At 44.8% G+C, this 23,996-nt stretch overlaps 1 protein-coding gene across 1 annotated transcript in view; it reads right to left on the reverse strand.

The window, feature by feature from the left end:
* Positions 1 to 23,996, reverse strand: part of Cryl1 (crystallin lambda 1) — a 125,769-nt gene that overhangs the window by 99,406 nt on the left and 2,367 nt on the right. The window contains exon 2 of the mRNA XM_031361798.1: positions 11,020 to 11,127. Within this exon, the coding sequence (XP_031217658.1) occupies positions 11,020 to 11,127 (108 nt within the window). The remainder of the gene's footprint in view (positions 1 to 11,019; positions 11,128 to 23,996) is intronic.

A 23,996-nucleotide genomic window follows, 5' to 3' on the forward strand; every position in this document is an offset into this window, starting at 1 on the left:
GGCTAAATCCAACCTTTTCCACCCAGTTCCCACTTCACCATCTGTAGTGATCACTAATCTACATTCAGTTTGACATAGTGTCAGCTTTCATGTATGACAGAATGCATAGTGTCTATTTGCCGACAATCAGTTCTCTCCTTCTACACGACTAGCAGGTAGCAGCGTGGTGCCACAGGACACACGACCAGCAGGTAGCAGCATGGTGCCACAGGACACACGACCAGCAGGTAGCAGCGTGGTGACACAGGACACATGACCAGCAGGTAGCAGCGTGGTGCCACAGGACACACGACAAGCAGGTAGCAGCGTGGTGCCACAGGACACATGACCAGCAGGTAGCAGCGTGGTGCCACAGGACACACGACCAGCAGGTAGCAGCGTGGTGCCACAGGACATATGACCAGCAGGTAGCAGCATGGTGTCACAGGACACACGACCAGCAGGTAGCAGCATGGTGTCACAGGACACATGACAAGCAGGTAGCTCCTTAGGGTGCTGATTTCACTTCCTTTGGATACATTCTGAGGATCAGGATACCGGGATCATATCTGGTAGATCTCCAAAGCATTTCTTAAAAACTGAATTAATTCACATTCCCTCTGACAGTGTATGAGCCACCTTTCCCTTACGCTCCAGCCTCCGTTATGGCTTGCTTGCTTGTTTGCAATAGTACTCTCACTGGGATTAAATCCACACACCTCCCACAGGGCCAGTGTTAATAAAGACTGCAATACATGGGGTCTACCAGTAGATGTCAGGCTAACAAGAAGATGCAAAATAAAAATATTTGTCCGCCAAAGCTGTGGTGGCCCAGCACTTGGAAAGCAGAGGTAGGATTAGTTCAGGATCATCCTCAGGTACACAGCAAGTTTGAGGCCTGCCTGGGACACAGGAGACTGTCTTAAAACCTGAAAACTTAGAATGGAAAAAGGGTATGTAAACAATTATCACTTCAAGGTGAAATAAGGGTGGATTTTTAAAACTTAAAAAGAATCTTTTTAATTTACATTTATTTACTTATTTATTCATTCACCTGGTATGTGTGCATATTTGTATGTACATGTGTGGGCATATACATACATGTCATAGTGCATATATACCCCATCGGGGCATATGGAGGTCAGAAGACAGCTTGCCAATGAAATCAGTTCTCTCCTTCTGCCATGTGCGTCATGGAAATCAAACTCAGATGGTCAGGCTTGGTAACACCTTTACCCACTGAGCCATCTCACTGGCCCCTTACTTCTATTTTAGACGCTGTATTAAAAGTCATCAACTAGGGCCAGGTGGTGGTGGTGGTACACACCTTTAGTTCCAGCACTGGGGAAGCAGTAGTAGGCAGATCTCTCTGAATTTGAGGGCAACCTGGTCTACAGAGCAAGTTCCAGGACAGCCAGGGCTACACAGAGAAACCTTTTCTTGACAAACAAAGAAACAAACCATCAACGAGGGACTCTTGTCTTTAATCCTAGCACTTAGAAGGCAGAACCAGGCAGATCTCTGTGAGTTCCAAGACAGCCTGGCCTCTGTGGAAAGCTTAGGACAGCCTGCTCTACACAGTGACACTTTTCTCAACCAAACAAAAGGTGCCTAACGAGGTGAGGACAACAAGAAACTGGAGCCCTGGCCCACTGACCAATGGGAAGAAAGGAGGCTGCTGTGGGCATGATGGTCCCCTGAAAACTAAACACAAGAGGCACACCAGACTTCTTGGCCCACACACTGCTTTCTAAAACCTCGAGGGCCTTCCAGCGAAGGCTATCTGCAGTTTGCCAAGGGCCTCCCACTAAGTAGTCATAGTTACACCTGCTACCCACCCACCCAGCTCTGGGAATCTAGAACCCTCTCTGAGAGGCATCTAAGCTTGAATGTGCTGCCAAAAGGCAGGAAAGAGCCTCCAGCTGCCCACAGGAAATCCATAGGTCTGACTGACGGGCAGGAATGGGCCTCCTCACACCCGCTCTTCTCTCTTGGGCTCTGAAAAGGGTCCTCCGTAGAGGTTGGTGCCACCTCTGAGACTCGGTGGCCAGAAAATAGGAGAGCTTTGCTTAAGTCCTAGGATAATTGATTTCATCAAAATGTACAGTGTAGTGTCTGGTGTCAGCCTGCTCATGAAAGTGGCACTAGCTAGTCAGTCAGACACACACACAGGGAGATTGCTACAGTTTAGGTATGTCCCACAAGGTTCACTGGTTGGAAACCTTCATAGTAATAAAAGGTGGCACTGGTTGTGGTGGCGCATGCTGGTAGGATTTGCTGAAGGAGGCAGAGGCAGGAGGATCACGAGTTAGAGGCCAAGCTGAGCTAAACATTGCACTTGGGAGGCAGAGGCAGATGGATTTCTGAGTTTGAGGTCAGCCTGGTCTATAGAATGAGTTCCAGGATAGAAACTCTGTCTCAAAGAAAAGAAAAAGAAAGGAAGAAAGAAAGAAAGAAAGAAAGAAAGAAAGAAAGAAAGAAAGAAAGAAAGAAAGGAAGGAAGGAAGGGAAGAAGGAAGGAAAGGAAGAAAGAAAAAGAAAGAAAGAAAGCAAGAAAGAAAGAAAGAAAGAAAGAAGGAAGGAAGGAAAGAAAGGAGAGAAAGAGAGAAAGAGAGAAAGAAAGAAAGAAAGAAAGAAAGAAAGAAAGAAAGAAAGAAAGAAAGAAAGAAGGAAGGAAGGAAGGAAGGAAGGAGAAAGAGAGAGAGAGAGAAAGAAAGGTTGCAGGACCTTTAGTAGGCATGGCCTCCTGGGAGGTGAGGTCCCATGCATATGAAGTGATGGGTACAGGTTTCACAGGAGTGAGCTAGTTTGGGTGAGAGTAAGTTATAAAAAGAACAAGCCCACCCCTCCCTGGTTCTTGTCTTTCCACGTGGCACACCACCCCCTCCTCTTCCCAAGTCTTCCTACTGTGTGATGCCATTTGTGATGTAGCAAAGGCCCTTGCCAGAGCCTGAATGAACAGAGCTCCCCAGCACTGGATCTTCAGCACTGGAGTGTGAGATGGTGAGTCTCTTCTCTTCATAACATAGACAGTCTCTAACACTTTGTTACAGCAACGTGAATCAAAATGGTGAGGCAAGGGTCACATCATTCCTTTTGAAATTTATTTCTAAAAAACTGATTCTCTAATTTTTAAAGATCCATTTACTTATGTATATGAGTGCTCTATCTGCAAGTATACCCTCATGCCAGAAGAGGGCATCAGACTCCATTATAGATGGTTGTGAGTCACCATGTGGTCGCTGGGAATTGAACTCAGGACCTCTGGAATAGCCAGTGCTCTCAACTGCTGAGCCATCTCTCCAGCCCCAATTTTCTAATTCTTGCCTGTGCATCCATGCAGGTGTGTGAAGGCCAGAGAGGGTGACAGTATCCTTCTCTCACTCTGCCTTATTTCTTCCAGGCAGGGTCTAGAGCTCAGTTTTTTATCTAGACTAGCAAGCCCCTGAAATCCTGTCTCTATACCACCATGGCGCTAAGACAGCAGACACGTTCTTGGTGCTCGTTGTCTGGGTGCAAGAATGGCGTAGCAAGCTCTCTCAACCATCAATCCATCTCTCTGGCCCCAAGTCATATTTTTTAAACATGGTATCTTTCAGTGTAGCCCTATCCTGGACTTGTTAGGTAGATGAGGCTTACCTCAAACTCAGAGATGCACCTTCCTCCACCTCCTAAGCACTGGGATTAAAGGTGTGTACCAGTATCCAGCCCCAGTCACATCACCAGAACCCACATCTTTTGCACCATCTAGGCCTCCCCAGCCACACCCACCTGTCATCATGTCCATACCCAAGCACACAGGGTTGAGCAAAAAGCCTGCCCTCAGGAGGCACAGGGACAGTGGCGTATAGCCCAACCATCTAGAGCAAGTCACACAGTATTCTGACTCCACCCCAGCTTTTCAGATGTCAAATCTTCACATGCCAATCAGATCAACTAAAGCCTATTTCAGTTTGGGTAAGAAAACAAATAAAGGAAATGAAGCAATTGTTTGGACTGCCATGGTGACAGCCAAGTAACAGCAGAATCTGTGAACACCCAGATAACTGAGGTAAATGACCCAGCTGGAGCCACAACCTGAGGCTGTGAACTGCAAACCACCAGGCCTTAGATTACTCCTGGACTCCCCACCCTGTGCATCCTTCTAGGTGATTAGACTCCATCTGCCTCTCCATTGACTTAAACTTTATTTGCTATTCACCAATAAAATTAGATATGCCATCCCTTCATGAATGCATCTATGGTGTCTTACATTTATGCTTTTTAAAAAACATACATACTTGGGTAGTGGTGGCACACACCTTTAATCCCAGCACTTGGGAGGCAGAGGCAGGAGGATTTCTGAGTTTGAGGCCAGCTTGGTCTACAGAGTGAGTTCCAGGACAGCCAGGGCTACACAGAGAAGCCCTGTCTCAAAACAAAACAAAACAAAACAAAATCTATGTTCAAATGCCTCTTTTCCTTCCCTCACAATCTGCAAGCTAGAAGTCTGGGCTCTCCAGCAGCTTCACAGTACTCCTCTGTCTCTGCCTGTTTCTCCTACAGGGGAGTAGCACTTTATGCTCTGATAGCATAGGGTATATACGAGCTACAGCCTAAACAAAGCAGACCCTCTGAAACAAACAGGGCTATGCACTGTAAAACACCATCTGTTTACAGAATGTCCCTGCACGGTGGCGAGCATTAGGACAGTGAGAGTTACCCTGGCATCACAAGGCCATCAGTTCCCAAGCCCTGAAGTCAGTGGTGGTTGCTGACCACAGAAACCTAGCCAAGACAGGTATAGTAGTTCCACCTTTCCATCACAGTCCCTGGGTCAGCCATCATGGCAGGGCTTTTTTTTTTTTTTTTTTTTTTTTTAAAAAAAAAAAAAACATGACCTGGATTTTTGGTTTGGTTTGGTTTTAACTTTTCATTTATTCTTTGTGAGTTTCACTTCACCCACCCCAATCCCACTCCCCCCTAAAAGGAAATAAAAACCAAACAAATAAACTTAACAAAGCATAGGAAACATCCCATTATAGGAAGCTGCAGTGTGTCACAGTGTGTCCCACAGCATACACCTCTGCCCACACATCGTCACTTGCAAATGTTCATTACAATTAGTTATTGGTCTGGTTCGAGGCTCCTGGCTTCTGCTACACCATCAATACTGCATCCTAACCAGGACTCCTCTCAGATTGTCATGGAGATCCTGCAGCTTTGGGTCTGCAGGACCAGACCCTTCACAAGCTCCAGCAGTTCACAGATGAGGTAGATGCTGGGGTGGGCCAACTCCTAGCCCTAGATCTGGGTCTGGGTGATAGCTGAGTCAGTCAACCTGGCAGCTCTCCTGAACCCAGACTACCAGGGCTGGCTCTCCACCACTGCCCTGGCTAGCTCACCCAGTGCCACAGCCAGCAAGGGGAAGAGTCAGCTCTCCTGCCCTCAAGAGAATCCATTTAGCAGGGCTTTCTTTCTAAAGCAGCAGCAGTCAGACCATGCCATTTGGAAACTGCCGGTCTAAGCTACATCTTTCCTCTGGGCAGCACTCTGGGGGCTCTGGGCAGCACTCTGGGGAGTACCCCGGCAGAGTCACAGAGAGCAACTGTGGAGGAAGGTTTCCCAACCCCAAGTGACAGCTTCTTGATGCACAGTGCCTTCTAGGCTTCTGCTGAGTCATGGTTAGTAATGCCCCACTGACCAGGTCCAAGTCCAAGGTAGAGTCAAAAACCACCTTGTGCTGGGTTGACGCACACATGACTTCCCAGGGCTTGGGAAGCTGATGCCACCCTGGACCAGACAGCCTCAAAACAGAACACAAAGTACACCTCAAGGGCCAGCATTAGAGTGCTTGCCCCACACGCATGAGCCACAGGTTCAATCCCCAGGACTTCAAAACAACGAAGAAGGGGGTGTGGGGTAACATCGGACCAGATAACTTATGATCCACTATTCCAGAGAGTGGTTTTGTATTGTTTTATTTTGTGACAGTGTCTCATGACCTCAAACTCCTCATGCAGGGATTACAGGCATGAACCACCACACCCCACCCACTATTCCAACTGTTATGGCCCAAGGTGTTTGAGGAAACTAAAACTCAATTCCCAAACAGGAGACCAGACGAATCTAGAAGAACCCAGGTGGAAACAGTTTAAGATGAAGTTTAGGCCAGGGCAGAAAGGAGGCTGGAGAGATAAAAACAGGAGATCGGGGTCACCTGCAGGGCATGAGTTTAGAAACGTCAGCTATTTAGGGGCCAGGACAGGGCAGCTGCCTTGTTTCAGAGATCGCTTCCAGTGGTTTATTAACTCTTGAACCATCTAAAAAACTGAGGATTTTGCAGAGGGATATGAGTCCCGGTGACCAGAGAGTCGAGAAAGGCAGGTGACAGATATGTCCTTCAAAGACCGTAGTCACAGACCAGGACTTGAGCCACACAGGATAGCCAGTTCATACCTGAGTTGGGTGGGCAGTCAAATGATGACCCTACAGCCTGCACCAGGGTGTGCTGGACTCTGGAGGACTTATAGAAATGCAGCAAGCTACAAACCCTAAGAAACGACACACTTAGATATACAGGCAGCATTGGTTCTTTGCTTACTGGGTTTCCATTTATCTGCTTAAAGTGTTCCCTTTGCCCTAAAGGGCTTTGAGACCTAACACCTGCCCAGTTCCAGGAAACACAAAGGAGAAGCAGGGAGTTATGGGCAAGGCCTCTCCCCATTAGAGGCTGCCATCTACCTCGGCCAGGAACAAGTTCCTCACTGTGCTCCCAGCTAGGAAAAGATTATTCTTGGTGGCATTTTTTTTCCATGTACTAAAAGTTCCTGTCACATGAGAATAACTTCTTTAGCCACTTGTGGTTTCGGGTTTTTTGTTTGTTGGTTGGTTGGTTGGTTTTTAGGGTTTTTTTGTTGTTGTTGTTTTTTGGTTTTTGGTTTTTTTGGTTTGGTTTGATTCGGTTTGTTTGTTTGTTTTAAGCTAGGGTCTCATTCTATGACCCAGCCTAACCTGGAATTAACAGCAATCCTCCTGCCTCAGCTTCCAAGTTGTGGGGTAACAGATGTGAGCCACCATGACTGGCTTCTAATTTCTTAATTTTTTTAAGTCAAATTTCCCTGTCCTATGTTTGTTTTCACACTTTCCGAATCAATGTGTACTATTCCTGCCATTTAAGATTAGTTACCAAGAATGGCAGTGTACACCTGTCATCCCAGCACTTTGTAGAAAAAGGCGGGAAGGTTGTAAAGTCCAGGATAGCCTGGGCTACACAGCAAGTTTAAGGCTAGTCTGGGAGACATAAGCAGATACCTTCTCCAAAAATAAGGAGGAAACACATAGCTCAGTAGCATGCCCTAGGTCAACCTAACATATGTAGGGTTTTCTAAGACTATCAAAAATAGATGTGTGTGTGTGTGTGTGTGTATGTGTGTGTGTGTGTGAGAGAGAGATGTGAGGTGTGTCTGTGATGTATCTGTATGTGTGTGTCTGTGTGTGTGATGTGTGTGTATGTGTTTGAGTCTGTATGTGTAATGTGTCTATGTGTATGATAATGTATGTGTGTATGTGCTTGTGTATGTATATGTATGTGTGATGTGGGGTATGTCTGTGATGTGTCTGTATGTGTATGTGATTGTATGTATGTCTGCATATATGTGTGTTTGTGTGTGTGTGTGTGTGATTTTGTGACATGTGTGTTTTGTGAGTGTAAGTCCCTGAAGAGGCCAGAAGAAGGGTTGAGTGCCCTGGAGCTAGAGTTACATGCTGTTGTCAGCTGTCTGAGAGGGGCACTCTGAACACAGGTGTTCTTCAAGAACAAGTGCTCTTAACCAGTGAGCCAGCCCACCAAGAACTGCTTGTAATTTCCTGCTGTGAAATTTTCAGAAAAATCAGAAGAAAGACAGACCCAGTGAGACACTCTTGTGACCCCAGAATTAGGGTTAGGGAACAGAAAACCAGAAAGACCTTCATGGGCACATAAAGAATTCAAGGCCAGCCTGGGCTACATGAGATCCTTTCTCAGAAAACAAAGACTCAGAATGTGGGGAGTAAGCCAAATCACAGTGTGGGACAAATGACTGGGGGAGGGGTCTGTGAAAAAATTACCAGAGCAAAAAACCAAAAAAGAAAAGAAGTGTCTCCAGGAGAGCTGTCTCCTGGGGATCTAAGACATTAGGCATCTTGGCTTCCTTACATCTGTAGTGGGCTGGGGAGCTTAGGAGAAGAACTGTTTTGAGGCAAGCCTGGGCTACATGGGTTCTAGGTCATCTAGAGATTAGCATGAGGCCCTTCTAAAGCCTACTAACACCTAGAACCTTTTACATTCCAAGTTCTGAGACAAGAAATGTCATCCGCAGTGGCTAAGAGCTTGTGTGATATTGAAAAAACGAGGACCACTGTAAACAAAGTGCACAGAGTGAACCTAATGGTGCCCCTGCCTCCTGCAGTGGTCACACACCACAAAACTGTCAGGTAAACACTGTAAACACCGGGGCCACAAGTCACTCTGATCCATCATTTTTACAGCAGCATGCTCCCTGTACCTTAGCTTCTAGCAGTTTCGGGTGACTCGCAGCCAACAGCAACACAAGTTAATGTCATTCAGCTCCAGGGCCACACCAACCACAAACACAATCACCAGAAATCTAGTGGCCATCCTAGGCCTGCTGAAAAGCTGTCACCATCCAAGGATATAATGCCAAGGCACGTAGCCACTGCACCAGGGGAGGAGCTATTATAGGACAGGTGCGTGAGCTCCTACTTCAGCAACCAGACTATTGATACAATGGATGTCTAAGAGATGAAAGTCTCCTGGGAACCTCACACTGAGGCCAGGAAAGGCCTGAAGCCCTGATGCCAGCCCAGGGAGGAACTTGGCTCCCAGAAGTGATGTCATCATTCTGCTAGGTCAACAGGCCACCTTGTAAGACCAGAAGCTAGACAATAAAGGTTCAGTGATGGATGGGACCACACCTTGACCAGGACTGCTCAGTTATGCATAACACTTTCCCTCTGTTCAAACCTAAGCCTTGTGTTAGGGATCCCCACAGACAGACATGCCTGTCACTAGACTCTTTTCATTCCTCTTCCCCATGTGGTCACACTGAATAAATCTCTTTTCTCTGCTTTTCACTATAACTTGTGCATTACTGAGCCCAGCTTGTTGGGCAGCCGAGCCCAGGCTTTAACCCTAAAACCTCTGGCAATAGACGATTTTACAGGCTACCATTTCCAAAGCAAGGTCTACAAAGCTCTTATGTAAACTACTCAGCATGGGAATAGAAGGCGACTGTGATAAAATATTCCTCCCTTCTGTTGGTTCTGCATCCTCAGGCCACCAAACTGCAGATGGAAAATAATCAGGAAATTGTTTTTCATCTGTATAGAACATGCACAGGCTGTTTTCTTGTCATTGTCCCTAAACAGTGAGTATGGCTTCTGCCATAGCATTTTATTACATTGGGAATCATGAACCCATCTTGAGATGACAGAAAGGCTGCAGGGGGTGGGTAGGTTCGATATAGATGATATGCTACAAGGGACCTGGGCATCTGTAGATTCTGGTGAGGGGTGTACTAATATAGTTCAATATTCTCTGAAAACTTCTACTCCCAGAAATATGGTGGAACAAATTTCTGAAAAGTCACTTTACAAAGTCTTTACACAGGATTTTGAGCAAGAATTATTATGCTCTTGAGAGACACCACAAATAACAATCTTTAGGTTTTCCCCTTAAACAAAAACATGTTTTTAATAGAAAGAAGGAAAAAAATGGGTCTACTTAACAGTAAAGTAGTTCACACTCACACATACAGGACCTTGGATTCAATCCTCAGTACTGAAGGAAGGACTGGAATATACAGATGGCAAAAAATCATGGGGAAAGTTGACCCATGTCACATGCCATCAGCAGATCAAAACAAGATGATACCATTAGACACATATTGTGAGTCACTAAGACCCAGAACACTGGTGGTACCTAGTGCTGGCTGGGGTACAGAGCACCAAGAACTCCAACTCACTCCTGGGAAGAGTGAGAGACAGTGCAGCCACTTTGTAAGTTAGTTCAGTGGCTCTTTACAAAGCTGAGTAAACTTTTGCCATTTAATACAGGAAGTCATGATCTTTGGTATTTATTCAAAGGAGTTGAAACATGTCTATACTAATCTGCACATGAATATTTGATAGCATTTTTATTTATATTTTCTAAAACCTGCTTCCAAGCATGAATAAATAGTTCATTCTTCACGCTTCAGAAAGTGAATGGATAGTCTAGGCAATGGACTATTAGTCAGTATTAAGATGGGATAAGCTATTAAGACATGAAGGAAGCTTAAACCCACATTGCTAAGTGAAAGATGCCACTTGGAAAAAGCTACAAACTGCCTGAGCCCAACTATATAACATTCTCAAAAAAAGACTAATTACAGAGACAATGAAAATATTAGTGGTTGCCAGGGAAGGGTAATGAACAGGCAGAGCACAGAGCATTTTCAGGCAGTAGAACTCTTCGGCATGGTCCTAGAACAGTGGACACGGCATGCTTGAGAGCAACTCACAGAATACACACCAGGACAGAACCTTAATGTCAGCCAGTGGCTCTGGGGGACACTGATGTATCAAGGTAGTTTGATTGATTGTAATAAATTGAAGGTGGGAAGCACTGACTTTTGGGAAGTTTAGGGTATATAAAGAGTGGCCCAGTTTTGCAGTGAGTCTAAAACTTCTCTAAAAGTTTAAAGCTAGGGCTGCCAGCATAACTGCCACCCGAACAGACACTTAAATAACTACCAAGGCTCCACATGGGATTGAAGGCTAACATTCACATTTGGCTCTTCCATTCCTCCCTCACCAGCCTGTGTAAGGCTCTCTTCACTGGTCTGGACTCATGTTCTGTGCCAGAGAACCTTAAACCCGGCCTTTATTGTCTCAGAGTTACTGCAAAAGCTGTCCCATGAATAATGGGCAACTACAGTCACCGCCTGGAGGACTGGATGAGTAAGAGGAAGTGAAAGGAACAGGGCAATCATCACCTCCAGATGCGCGAACCAGGCCTACCTGATGTTTTCCAGGGCGTTTGTGATCTGCTGTTGTTCGATGTCATAGAGTTTCACCTTGAAACCCCCACTGGCAAACAGCATAGCCCAGCTCCGACCAATGAGTCCACTAGGGAGAAAAGCCAAAAAGGATTCAGGTCATTAATCCCTCCAATCACTCTTCATGTTCATTAAGGCAACTATACAAACTACAGAACAGCCCACTCTTTTGGGGGTGGGGGTTATAAGAGTTTGGTTTCAAGAGTTTCTCTACATAGTCCCGGCTGTTCCATAACTCACTCATCCTATAGACCAGGCTGACCTCGAGCTCAGAGATCCACCTGCCTCTGCCTCCAGAATCCTGAGATTAAAGTTGTGCACCACTACCCGGCCACAGGTTCCACTCTTATAACAGTTCATACGTTTCTCAAAAGTTTGCATCTTGATAACATTATCTCTTAAACCATCACTTGCTTTCACCTATAAGGGCATGTGCAGGGGCAAAGCTGTCATCTGTGCTGCACACAGAGACATTCCTTGTCATTTTGTCTAAATGGTACAACGAGACACCTGTTTGCACAGCCCTTATGTTGGATTGGTGGCACAAGAAATCTAAAAGAATTTAAAAGGAAGTTGTGTGTCACCTCTCTGCAAATGCTACCACTTTTATAACATAAGAGACTTGAACATCTATGTTGACACCTTCTGGGGACCTTAGAACCTATCACTCCAGAATACAGAGACACAACTGCATCTTCTCTATCCGCCCTTCGACCCCGGGTAATGGCTGCCACTATCATCACATTTGATCATGGGATAACTGCCAGACATCATAAGACACTTTGCAGGTCTCATCGCTGTTGATCTTTACAATAACCCCAGACAGTAGATGTCATTGATGCCTCTTTTATACTTGAGGAAAGGAAGGCGTCAGGGGATTAACTTCAGCCTGGCTGCTTGCGCTGTAACTAGGAGATGAAGCCAAGAATCTGACTCAAGAGCCCTCACTCTTTTTTTAGGTTTTTGACTTGTTTTTATAAAGACGAGTCGGGCTTTTATCATAAGACATTTTTTTTAAAGATTTATTTTATTTATTTTATGTGTATGAGTACACTGTAGCTGTACAGACGGCTGTGAGCCATCATGTGTGTGGCTGCTAGGAATTGAACTCAGGACCTCTGGCGGCCCCCACTGGCTCTGGCCCCGCTTGCTCCAGCCCTGACGCACCAGAAGAGGGCGTCAGATCTCATTACGGGTGGTTGTGAGCCACCATGTGGTTGCTGGGATCCAAACTCAGGACCTTTGGAAGAGCAGTCAGTGCTCTTACCCGCTGAGCCATCTCCTCAGCCCCAGACATTTTTAGTGTATACACTTCAAGCATGTGGGTTAAGAGAAAGAGAGGTACTGAGAAAGACCCACCAGAGAGCATGGGTGTGAACTTCCCTAAGAAGGGAAACCCCCAAGGTCTAACTTTTACTTTTCCTGCTTCCAGACAAGGTCACCTGTAACAACCCAGGCTGGCCAGAGAGCAGAAGAAAACCTTGAACTGATTTTCCTTGGCTTCTACCTCTGGAATGCTGGGGTTTCAGGTGTATGCCACCACCCCAGTTTATATACTGCTAAAGCAAAGCCACAGTTTCTTCCGTGCTAGGCTGCATGCTACCAGAGGCGCTTAGACCAGAGCAGACATCTTTACCCTGTCTGTATTCTACCCTCCCTTACAGACTTACTGTAGGAGACAAAAAAACAAAAAGGTCAGTTTCCAAAGGACTAAAAAAAAAATTATAAAACACACCTGGAAGCATGGTGCACATATAGCAAACCTCTTAGACCAGAACTAGGGGGCCAAGAAAGTCCCGAGTTCAGGGACAGCATGGACTGCATATATAGTAAGATTTGTATCCAAAGAAGGTCCAGAACACTCCTGGGGTCCAAACTGGCTTCTAATCTCATTCTTCAATCAAAGGAAGCAGGACACCTTGGAGAAATGAATAGTTCTAGGACTGAGCAAGCAAAATAAAAGATGACCCTGGAGCATTCTGCAGCACCACAAAGCCAGGAAGTGCTAAAACTGATGCCTGCCAGGCCCAGCTTGTCAGAGGGACACATACAACCATTAAGAAAGTTCTCAGTAGCCAAGGCTATGAAATCCAATTTTCATTATACAGAAATGAATAAATAAATAAAATTACCCTGCAGAAGAATTCCAATAATTGTATGTAGCGATACCATTCTTAGAGACATGCGGTCTCACTCTTTGGTGACTGTTCTTGTTTGTCAACTTGACTTTATTTGAAATAACTAAAACCCAAGCAGATAGGTATACCTGTAAGGACTTTTCCTTAGCTGAATCATATCCAAATGGGAACACACACCTTTAATCCAGATCCTAGAGGTGGGAATCTTGGCCACTCCTTCTGCAGGTAGCCCACACAAAAGACATGGGAAAAGGAGGCATTTGTTCTTTGCCCGCCCTTACTACTCATTGGTAAGTCCATTCCTTCACTGGCAGTAGAGCCTACTTCTCAGTATCCTGGTGCATACTGAAGGCCAGCTGCGATATCCAGCCTCATGGACAAAACAACTACTAGACTCTTGGATGTTCCACTGGGCGACAGCCATTGTTGGACTAGCTGAACCACAGCCCATAAGCCACTCTAAAAAACTATGTAGATATAATATTATATATAATATATATTCACATATATATTATACAATATATATACAATATAATGTATATTCATTTGATATATACATAGATATATAGAGATATGTATGCATTCATTCTATCAGATCTGAACCCTAACTAACACACCCTCATCTACCTCTATATGTAGTTCAAGCAGAGCCACTCTCAAAAGTACAGAAAGGAAGGGAAGAGGGAGTAACTCAGCCTTGGAGAAACCTGGCAAACATGACCTCAGCAGGTGTTCAAGGTCACTATCAGTCATGGTAAGTCATGCTGACTGTTCGCTCCCTTGATGTGCTGTGATGAGAATGGCCCTTGACCTCTTGAGTTCTTTCCCATGGCCTCAGTCTAATCGGGAGCAAAGTACTAGGAGAATAAACAGAATTCAACTTGTTGTCTGGTGTTCTTCAAAATTGTCAAGGTCACTAAGAACAAGGAATGTCTCAGAAACTGTCACAATACAGAAACAACAAATGAAGTGGCCCTCTGCATAGGTGAAGAATTATCTACAGGCCTTCCTGCCTTTGTCCTAGTGGGTGGCCATGTTCATAACCTAAAATGGCATAGCATTTGCTCAGAATCTTTACCCATCCTCCTACATCTGTAGATCCCACCTTGATCATCTATAAACAACATATACAGTTAGAACAATGAAAATACTATTGTGCAGGACTGTCATATTACATTGTTTACATCCCTAATGTTTCGACCCTCTAATATAGTTCCTCATGTTGTGCTGACCCCCAGCCATAAAATTATTTCATTGCTACTTCATAAGTGTAATTTTGCTACTGATATAAGTCATAATGTAAATGATCTTAGGCAACCCCTGTGAAAGAGTCATTTGACCCCAAAGGGGCCAAGACCCATAAGTTCAGAACCACTGGTTTAGAAGGTAACCAGTGGTTCTGAACTTATGCATGAAAAAGTCTGCATGCATGAAGTCAGGCACTTTTTGTCAATTATTTTCAGTCTATGTTTGATTAAATCTTCAGATATGGAGCCCAAAGACACAGAAGTGTCAAGACAGTCTCCACCCTGGGACTGATTCTAGGCAAACTCCATTGTTGGATGATCTTCCATGTGCAGGAAGGCATGAGAATGGCTGACAGTGTCTAGAAGAAAATGACACACCCAAACAGGACCTTGCTCCATCTTAATTCCAGGGACTGGGAGGTTCAGTAGAGGGCAACTGGATCTTTCTGGTACTTATCTCAGCATGCAGATAACATTTCAGTTAGCTTTGTGCAGGGAATCGGGGAAAGTGGAAAGAATTTTACACTTGTTTGACAGGATGAACTCCATGCTCTGGGAACCTTTGTAATCTTGGCACACCATACAGTAGAGCTTGATAAGTGTTAGTTGTTGACAACAACGGGGAAAAAAGGCTGACATACACTAATGACAAACTCTAGATAAAGGTCAGTGGCACTTCCTATGGGGTTAACACAAGAGCGCCAGCAGTTTGCTGGAGATACAGAATGCCGGCACTCTAGCTGTGTGCCAGGCACCACTCTAGCTCCTGAGCTTACAGTGGGCGGAAGACGGCCAACTAACAGAAGTGCTGAGAAAGAGGAAGTAGCCGGAAGTAGGACCTTGAGTAGGAAGTGGTAGGGACAGGGAGAGAAATCTGAAAGCACCATCAGCAACTATCAGTTTGTTGCAGAAGGTGAGGGACCAAACCTGAAGGTGTCTGGAAGAAATATCCCCCTGGCAGAGCTGGAGTATGTTCGCAGGTCCAGGTGGACTGGTCGGCCCCACTAACACCATGTGTTAGGAAAGAGAAACAGAATGAGGTCAGAGAGCGGAGGGCAGAGGGGTGATCTCATTACATACAGAGTGTCTCAGAGGCCACAGAAGGATTTAGGCTTTTAATCTGGGTGTGATGGGTAGCTAATGAAAGGTTTTAGATTACAGATATGAACAGACTGGTTTTAAACATTTAAAAGGAGCAATCTGGAGCTGGGCATGGTGATGCATACCAGCACTCAGGAGGCTCTCAAAAGGATTTTGAGTTTAAAGCTATTCTTGGCTATACAGGAAAATCCTGCAGCATCCATGGACATAGACACACACACACACACATACACACACACACACACACACACACACACACACACACACACACACACACAAAGATGATGGGTAGAAACAGCAACTGCAACTCCCAGTCAGCCCTGAGATCACCAAGAAAACTAGATGTTCCACCATGTGCTAGACCCCAAACTGGACTGTGAGGATGTACTTTCCACTCCTGATATGTTCACCTTAAGATGGGTTTTTAAACATGTCCCAGTCACTAATCATGAAATGTCTGTACTTGAGCAAATATGGGAGTAAGGAGTACAGAGGCTGTTACAGGACGTGATGGGGTAAGTGGACAAAGGTGGCAGGGGAATGAAAAGTGTACAACCGGGTTCTTGATTTATATCTTAATAATTGCTGGTGGACCATACGATGTGGGGGGGGGAAAGAATCAATGCCAAATTATGTTCCAAGAAAGAGTGAGATGTCATTTACTCTGTTGGTGAAGACTTTAGGAAACAATTAGGAGTTCAGTGCAGGATATTTTTAAGTGGGAAGCAGACACTAAAGAGGTATTGGGGCTAGCACACAACTGGATAGGACCTAGGTTCAGAGTCAAGGCCTGGCCTAAGATGTCAATGTGGGAATGGACATTTCTAAGAATGAGACTAATGAGATCCTCAAGAAAGTGAAAGGTTGGTTTGGGCTTTGGGACAGTACAACATTCCTTCCTTCTTTCTCTCTCTCTTCCTCCTTTCTTTCTTTCTTTCTTTCTTTCTTTCTTTCTTTCTTTCTTTCTTCCTCCCTTTATTTCCTTCTTTCTTTTGTGTCTGTTTGTTTGAGATAGAATCACATTCTATAGCCCTGGCTGGCCTAGTTATGTAACCAACAGAATGTTCCAACTCTAGTGGGAAAGTGCAGGGCTGACTCTGTACCTGACTCAACAAGTACAAGTGGCTGTACACATCCCTGCCTACCTGAGTTCAGTCCTAGATCCCATAAAGTGGCAGAGGAGAACTGACTGCAGAGATGTGTCCTTTGACCCCCTATATACCCTGTAGCATGAGCAAGTGCTCTAGATAGCTGGGTAGGTAGGTAGATACATACATACATACATACATACATACATACATACATAGATGATAGATAATAGATAGATGATAGATAGATAGATAGATAGATAGATAGATAGATAGATAGATTAGATAGATAGATTAGATAGATAGATGGTGGATGGATAGATGATAGATGGGATGGGTGAATGGATATATAGATGATAGAAGTAGATGTATAAATGATGGATGGGTAATATATAGATGATGGATAGATGGGTAATAGATATACAGATAGATAATAATAGATGTATGGTTAGATGACAACCACAGGAGAAGACAGCACCATCTGTGCTCACAACCCACTGATCAGGTTCAGATTTGGGCCGGCACTCCAGTCAGTGGGTTTAGCTGGATAAATGGAGATGTGGATCAAGGTAAGGGCAGTCTTAGGTTCTGGTGTCAAGAGGAGTCTGACAGGGAAAGGCAAGACAAAGAAGCCTCTGGCTATAACAACCAACCTCTCAGGAACTGAAGGATTGGATGGGCATATATTTGGCAGTGTCTCAGCTGTGGGAGATCTGACTCCATGTTCAACATTATCAGAATTATCTATAACTAATATAAGATGTGTTGTATTATATATATATATATATATATATATATATATACACAAATTTTAATCAAACTCGTAGAGCTCTAGATGTGCACTAATCAGTATGTTAGACTTTAGCCATGTGTAGCTATTACAATTTAGATTATGTCAATTTAGGAGGCCTTGTTCTTAGTGTCCTCCATCCTCTCTGGCTCTTACACTCTGTCTCCTCTTCTGCAAGGTTCCCTTAGTCTTGAGGGGAGAGATTTAATGGAGACATCTTGTTTAGGGCCTAGTGTCCCAAGGTCTGTCACTCTCTGCATGTCTAGCTGTAGTTTCTCTATTTGTTCCCATCTGCTGCAGGAGGAAGCCAGAAGACACCAAAATCTCACATATGGTTATTATAAAGACACTTAAGCACCCCTTTCTTTTAAGAAGCCCACATTATGGGGCTAGAGAGATGGTTCAGCAGGTAAGAGCACTGACTGTTCTTCCAAAGGTTCCAAGTTCAAATCCCAGCAACCACATGGTGGCTCAAAACCATCTGTACAGCTACAGTGTACTCATATAAGTAAAATAAATAAATAGATCTTTTAAAAAAAAGAAGCCACATTGTGTACTTTTTCTAGGCCTTACCTCTATATTAAAAATCTTGATAAATCCCAACTCTGCTTCATACTGACTGGTCCCAAAATTCTTTTCTGCAGCAAAGTCAAGAATCCCAGTTTTACATAAATAGAAGTTTCTAGAAAAAAACCTCCTCAGCTATGTCTCTAGCCCATTCGCTGTATAGCAATGACTAAAGTATGATGTATATAGATAGGTTCCATACAAATACTGCACTATATCATGTAAGAACTTTGAGATGCTTGGTATCCTGTGAGGCAGGGTAACTGGGATCAATGACGTAGAGAACATCTCATCTTTGTGCAAAGTCCTATTTAGACTGAGTTGTTCTAAAACATGAAGAAAAGGGAACCCCATCTGATGACAAGCGAGGCTTTGAAGAGAAGGGTCCTAGGCTGAAGATTTATTTCTCTTCTTCAAACAGGCCTCCTACCTGTAACCAGCCCTCTCAACAGCCTTTAGCGCTGTTTAACAGTCTAAGACTTTCTGTTTATAGTGAACGTTCAAGACAGCCCTCGCCTGGCCAGCCACTAGCTTTGGATACTTTTCTTCTTCCATGTTATGTTTATCAGAATGGTGACTTATTTAACCACAAAAGAAGCCTCAGATGTGGTTTCCTCCAGGCTGTATTGCTACTGTGGGGATTCCAGTGATAAAAATCACTCTGTGATAACTCATATCCCAGGCTGGCATGGATACAAGCCTCGGGATGGTCCAAGCCACATCTCAACTCTTGATCCTCCTGCCTCTGCTTCCTGAGTGCTAAAATTTCAGGTGTAACCCACCAGGTATTAAAAAAACAAACAAACAACAAACCATCAGAAGCCAAGAACTTATCAGAGCCAGATATGTTATTGCATGCCTGAAAGTCTATAGTCTTTGGGAAGTAGCAGATAGGGTCAGGAGGCTTAGAAGTCCAAGGGCAGCCTAACCTACCTAAGATACAGCATCAAAAAGAAAAAAAAACTGATGAAAGAGGGCAAAAAAGGGAGAAAAGAAAAAGAAAAAGAATCCCTTTTACGTTTCAACTTAGGAAGACTCTGTCGAGTGCCCATCCAATCTGCACCTCATGCAGTGCTGATCAAACCACAACCGTAGAGCAGTGTGGCCTCAGACTCCTGTGCGCTGACACACTGTGACAATGAGAAGGATGGACAGAGGACTGGTGGGCTGCAAACTCGGGCAAAGGAACAGGCAGTGCTGGCAAGCTGCATGCAGAGAGAAGGGTGTGTTCTCTCCGTGGGTCTATAAAAGCAAAGGTCAAAGACTGTAAGAGATGAGGCCGCTCACATCAAGCGACCTCCCTCAGCCTGGGCTGCATTTCAGAGCAGCTGGGAGGGGGGCTAGTTCTGTTTGATCTTGTTCTTACCATCCCTGCTAGAGAGGGCTGAGGAACAAACCCAAGGCTCCCTACATGCAACTGCTGGACCTCTTACTGTACCACATCTCCAGCATAACAAGGACCGCTTTTGTTGCTTGGTTTTATTTTACTTAAGCCACAGTCTCACTTTCTGCTGAAGCCTTCTGGGTGTTGGGATTAAGGGGGTGTACTACAATATCCCCACTTAACAACATCTCATTTTTTTTATTATTCTATTTTATATGCTTGGGTGTTGTGTGTGTATATGTGCGTGCATGCGTGCATGCGTGTGTGTGTGTGTGTGTGTGTGTGTGTGTGTGTGTGTGTGTGGTGTGTGTATGTGTGCACCAAGTGTGTGAAGTGTCTGAGGAAGCCAGAGGAGTTCTCTGGACCCTCTGGAACTGAAATTACAGGTGTTTGTGAGCTGCCATGTATGTCGTGGGAATTGAACACCAAGCCCTCCAGAAAGCAACAGTGTCCTTGATCATCTGAACATCTCTCCAGTCCTTTTCCAGTTCTTACTGCAACTACAACAGCATTCAGCTTCTCAGCGTGGCTTGCATCTGGAGCACACAATGGGCATGGTCACTTCAACATCACCCCAAGGCTGGAAAGTTCCTACCTGTTCCCTCTGCTTTGTCATCCCGAGTGCTATGTACTTAACTACCTTCCTGTCCTTAAGAGTTCTACCACCCTCTAACTGTATCTGAATATCTAGACACCTGAAATCCATATGACAAGAGCCCAGAGAAGAAGAAATGCTGCAAGGTCCTTCCCATTCTGATGCATCTTAAAGTTTCAAAATCCCTAAGTCTATCACAAAAGCTACCTTGGGACACAGCGGCAAAGCCTTAGGGAAGACTTCAGAAGCAAAGTTGGTCCTGTTATAGTTTTATCACGAATGCCAGCCAGTGACCTTTGAATAAGGTCATTCTGCATCCATTTTATTTATATATCCATTCACTCATTCATTCTTTTTAAAACTTGTCTTGTTATACAGCCATGGATGGCCTCCAACTTAACAGCAATCCTTCTGCCTCAGCCTCCTGGGTTCTAGGATTTCAGGTACCACCAAGCCCGATTCTAGCTACTTTTAAAATTGTCTGTCTACAGTTCCCTCTTCATGAGGACAAGCTGCCTCTAAGCTACTGATATAAGTGAGCTGCATAAAGCTGGACATTATTAAATATTTCCTAGGAAGGGCACATTAGCGCTGTCACAGACTCAGAGGCAGAGAGTATGAATACCTGTGACTGGTTCTCTGTGTGTGGAAGAATATTACAGAGAGATTTTTCAAGAAGTGCTCAGGACAACACTTTGAAAAAAATATCTGTCTCAAAGAGTTTATATTTTTTTTAAAAAAAAATGCAACTTAAGAGCTCCCACTCCAAATTATCACAAAAACTCAGAATACCCAAGATACAACTCACAGACTATATGAAGTTCAAGAGGGAAGACCAAAGTATGGATGCTTCAGTCCTACTTAGAAGGGGGGACAAAAAAAATCACGGAAATGCAGGGACAATGAGTGGAGTGGAGACTGAAGGAAAGGCCATCCAGAGACTGCCCCACCTAGGAATCCATCCCATCTGCAGACACCAAACCCAGACACTATTGCTGATGCCAAGAAGCACTGGCTGACAGGAGCCTGGTATGGCTGTCCCTGAGAGGCTCTGCTAGTGATTGCAGATGCAGATGCTTCTAGCTAACCATCGGACTGAGCATGAGGACCACAATGGAAGAGCTAGAGGAAGGACTGAAGGAGCTGAAGGGGATTGCAACGCTGTAGGAAGAACAACAATATCAACTAACCAGACCCCCCTAAAGCTCCCAGGGACTAAACCACCAACCAAAGAGTGCACCTGGAGGGACCCATGGCTCCAGCTGCATATGTAGTAAAAGATTGCTTTGTCGGACATCAGTGGGAGAAGAGGCCATTGGTCCTGTGGAGGCTCGATGCTCCAGCAGAGGGGGATGCTAGGGCAGTAAGGCAGGAGTGGGTAGGTGGGTGGGGGAGCACCCTCACAAAGGCAAGAGGGAGGGGGAAGTGGGGAGAGAATAGAATGTTGTGCAGGGGGGAGAGGGGAAGGAAGGGGGTTGCAGAGGGGAAACCTGGAAGAGGACAACATTGGAAATGTAAATAAATAAAATAACCAATAAAAAATACTAAAAAAAAAAAAAAAGAGCCCCCACTCCTAACTGAGGACCTATTGACAGTTGGTGGCTTCTAGGGAAGGGAGAGTCAGTTTTCTTTAGAAGTATGGCCCCTGGGATGTTAACTGACCACTCATGGATGGCTCTACACCCATGAGTATATATGGGCAACACAAAAAGTCACAATATTGGGAGGTGTGGAGAGGTGGGTGTGGAGAAGGTGAATATGATCAAAATACATTTTATAAAATAATCAAATAATAAATCCATAAAGTGTTATATTAAAATTAAAATTGCCCCAAAGCAAAATTATGGAATCTTATTAAAGAAGAAAATTCTAGAATATAAATCTCCTGTTTAATATTGTGCTAGCTAGTTATATGTCAACTTAATACAAGCTGGAGTCATCAGAGAGGGAGCTTCAACTAAGAAAATGTCTGCAGAAGATCAGGCTGTAGGCCAGCTTGGGGGACATTTTCTTAATCAGTGATTGATGGAGGAAAGTCCAGTCCATTGTGGGTGGTGCCATCCCTGGGCTGGTGGTCCTGGGTTCTATAAGAAAGCAGGCTGAGCAAGCCATGAGGAGCAAGTCAGTAAGTAACACCCCTCCATGGCTTCCGCATCAGCTTCTGCCTCCAGGTTCCTGCCCTGTTTGAATTCCTGTCCTGACTTCCTTAGTGATGGGCTGCCACCTGGAAGTGTAAACAGAAATCAACGCTTTCATCCCCAAGTTGCCTTAGTCATGTTTCATCACAGCAATAGCAACCCTAACGAAGACAAATATCAAACAACACCCTCCGAGGCCTTCACATATGCGGGGTGATCTCTATAGAACACATCCAAACACCTGTCAACTGGGACCAGGGGGAGTGGATATGGATTAAAGTGCAAATGTGGACTACACGGTAGCAGCACGTAGGGGAAGCTTCCAGAAACAAGTTTTATCTTGGAGAAGACCAACCCCAAGCTGAGGACTAAATCCTACGTCTGGTGAAAAGAGGGGAGGAAAAAAGGCAGGTCCAGCCCCAGGATATGCAGTTCCTAGCTTTTAACCCTGCCCTCCATACCCTCTGCAGACACATGTCCTAAACAACCTCAAGTCTAGGTTTACCACCACAGAACAGTCTTTAAATGACTGCAGCACTGCAATTCCAGTGACTGGGAAACAGCTGTGTAAAGGTGACATGACAGCGACAGCCTGGAACACCACTCAGATGCCCATCTGTCCTCATCTCTATTCCACTCACTAAAGTTGTCACTTCCTGGTGACACTTTCCCTACTACAGCCTCAGACTGTGGGTTTTGGTTTTCTTCCTCCATCCTTAATTCCCATAAGTCTACTTTTCCCTGCCATTTTAAAAGAGTCTGCCCAGAAGCTCACAGGGATAAATGGTCCTAAGGAAAAGTAGTCTTGGTAGAAAGAGCAATGGAAAATAATTAAATCAAGGCCAAATTTCTAGATAGGTATGCTCTGCAATCCCAACACTAAGGGGGCTTTGGGGAGAGACTGAGGCAGGACACCCTCGGTGACATGGGAGTTTGAGTCTATAACAGGAACGTATATTTGCCTGCTGTTATTTTCTCCAAGGCTTACCGCTTCCATCTGCTAACCTAGGCCTAGTCCTGGAAGCTTCTAGCTACCCCAGGCTTAGAATGTTTTCAGCAGCTGAGACTTACTGCTAAATAGGCTCACCCCTCCCTAGTTCTTTCTGACCTCTGATGGCTGGCTCAACTCAGCTGTTCTGGCTCAAACTCCTCTCCAGGCTGACCGATTCCATCTGTCTTCTCAGTTTCTCCTTAATTACTCTGCTTGGCCTTCAACTAACTCAGGCAATCTTGTTCCCTCTTCAACTTTTTTCTGTAAAATTCTTCCTGTAAAACTGCCTCCTCTCTCTCTGCCCTGCCCCTCCAGTTGCTTCCTTTTCCTTTCTCTTCTCAGGAGAGTTGGGCTAATGCTAGTCTGTCAGATCTTTCCCTGGTTCATATTGTCTGCCACTCAAATTAGACATCACTTTCAAACATGGGTGCCTCTTTCTACAAACTACTTTACCTTTGTTGTTTGGGTTCAAAGATATGGAGTAAAGATGTGACTGTTTTCCAGCCAGAGGGATTAAAGGTGTGTGCTAAGGCTGAGCCACACCACAACTAGAAACAGCTTTTCTCAGTAAATAATACAATCTTGGCGTTCACAATAAGATTAAATATCTTGCATCAGAGTCCAGCTTGGACTATATGAACCCTGACCCTCCCCCCCCCACACACACACATATGCACATACTTACAATGAGCCAAAAATCTGGCACATGTTCATAATTCTGGCACTTTTAGAAGGCTGAAGCAGGAGAACCATGAGATCAAGGCCAGCCTAGGCTACACAGTAAGGTCCTAGATCAGATGGGGTAAAAAAATGACCTAGGGTATAAGTCAATAAGAAACTTACCCACACTTGCAGGGCCCTGAGTTTAATCCCCACACTTCAAGAAAAAGGGGAAGAAAG

The sequence above is a fragment of the Mastomys coucha genome, unplaced genomic scaffold, assembly GCF_008632895.1.
Source record: "Mastomys coucha isolate ucsf_1 unplaced genomic scaffold, UCSF_Mcou_1 pScaffold9, whole genome shotgun sequence".
Taxonomy (NCBI): domain Eukaryota; kingdom Metazoa; phylum Chordata; class Mammalia; order Rodentia; family Muridae; genus Mastomys; species Mastomys coucha.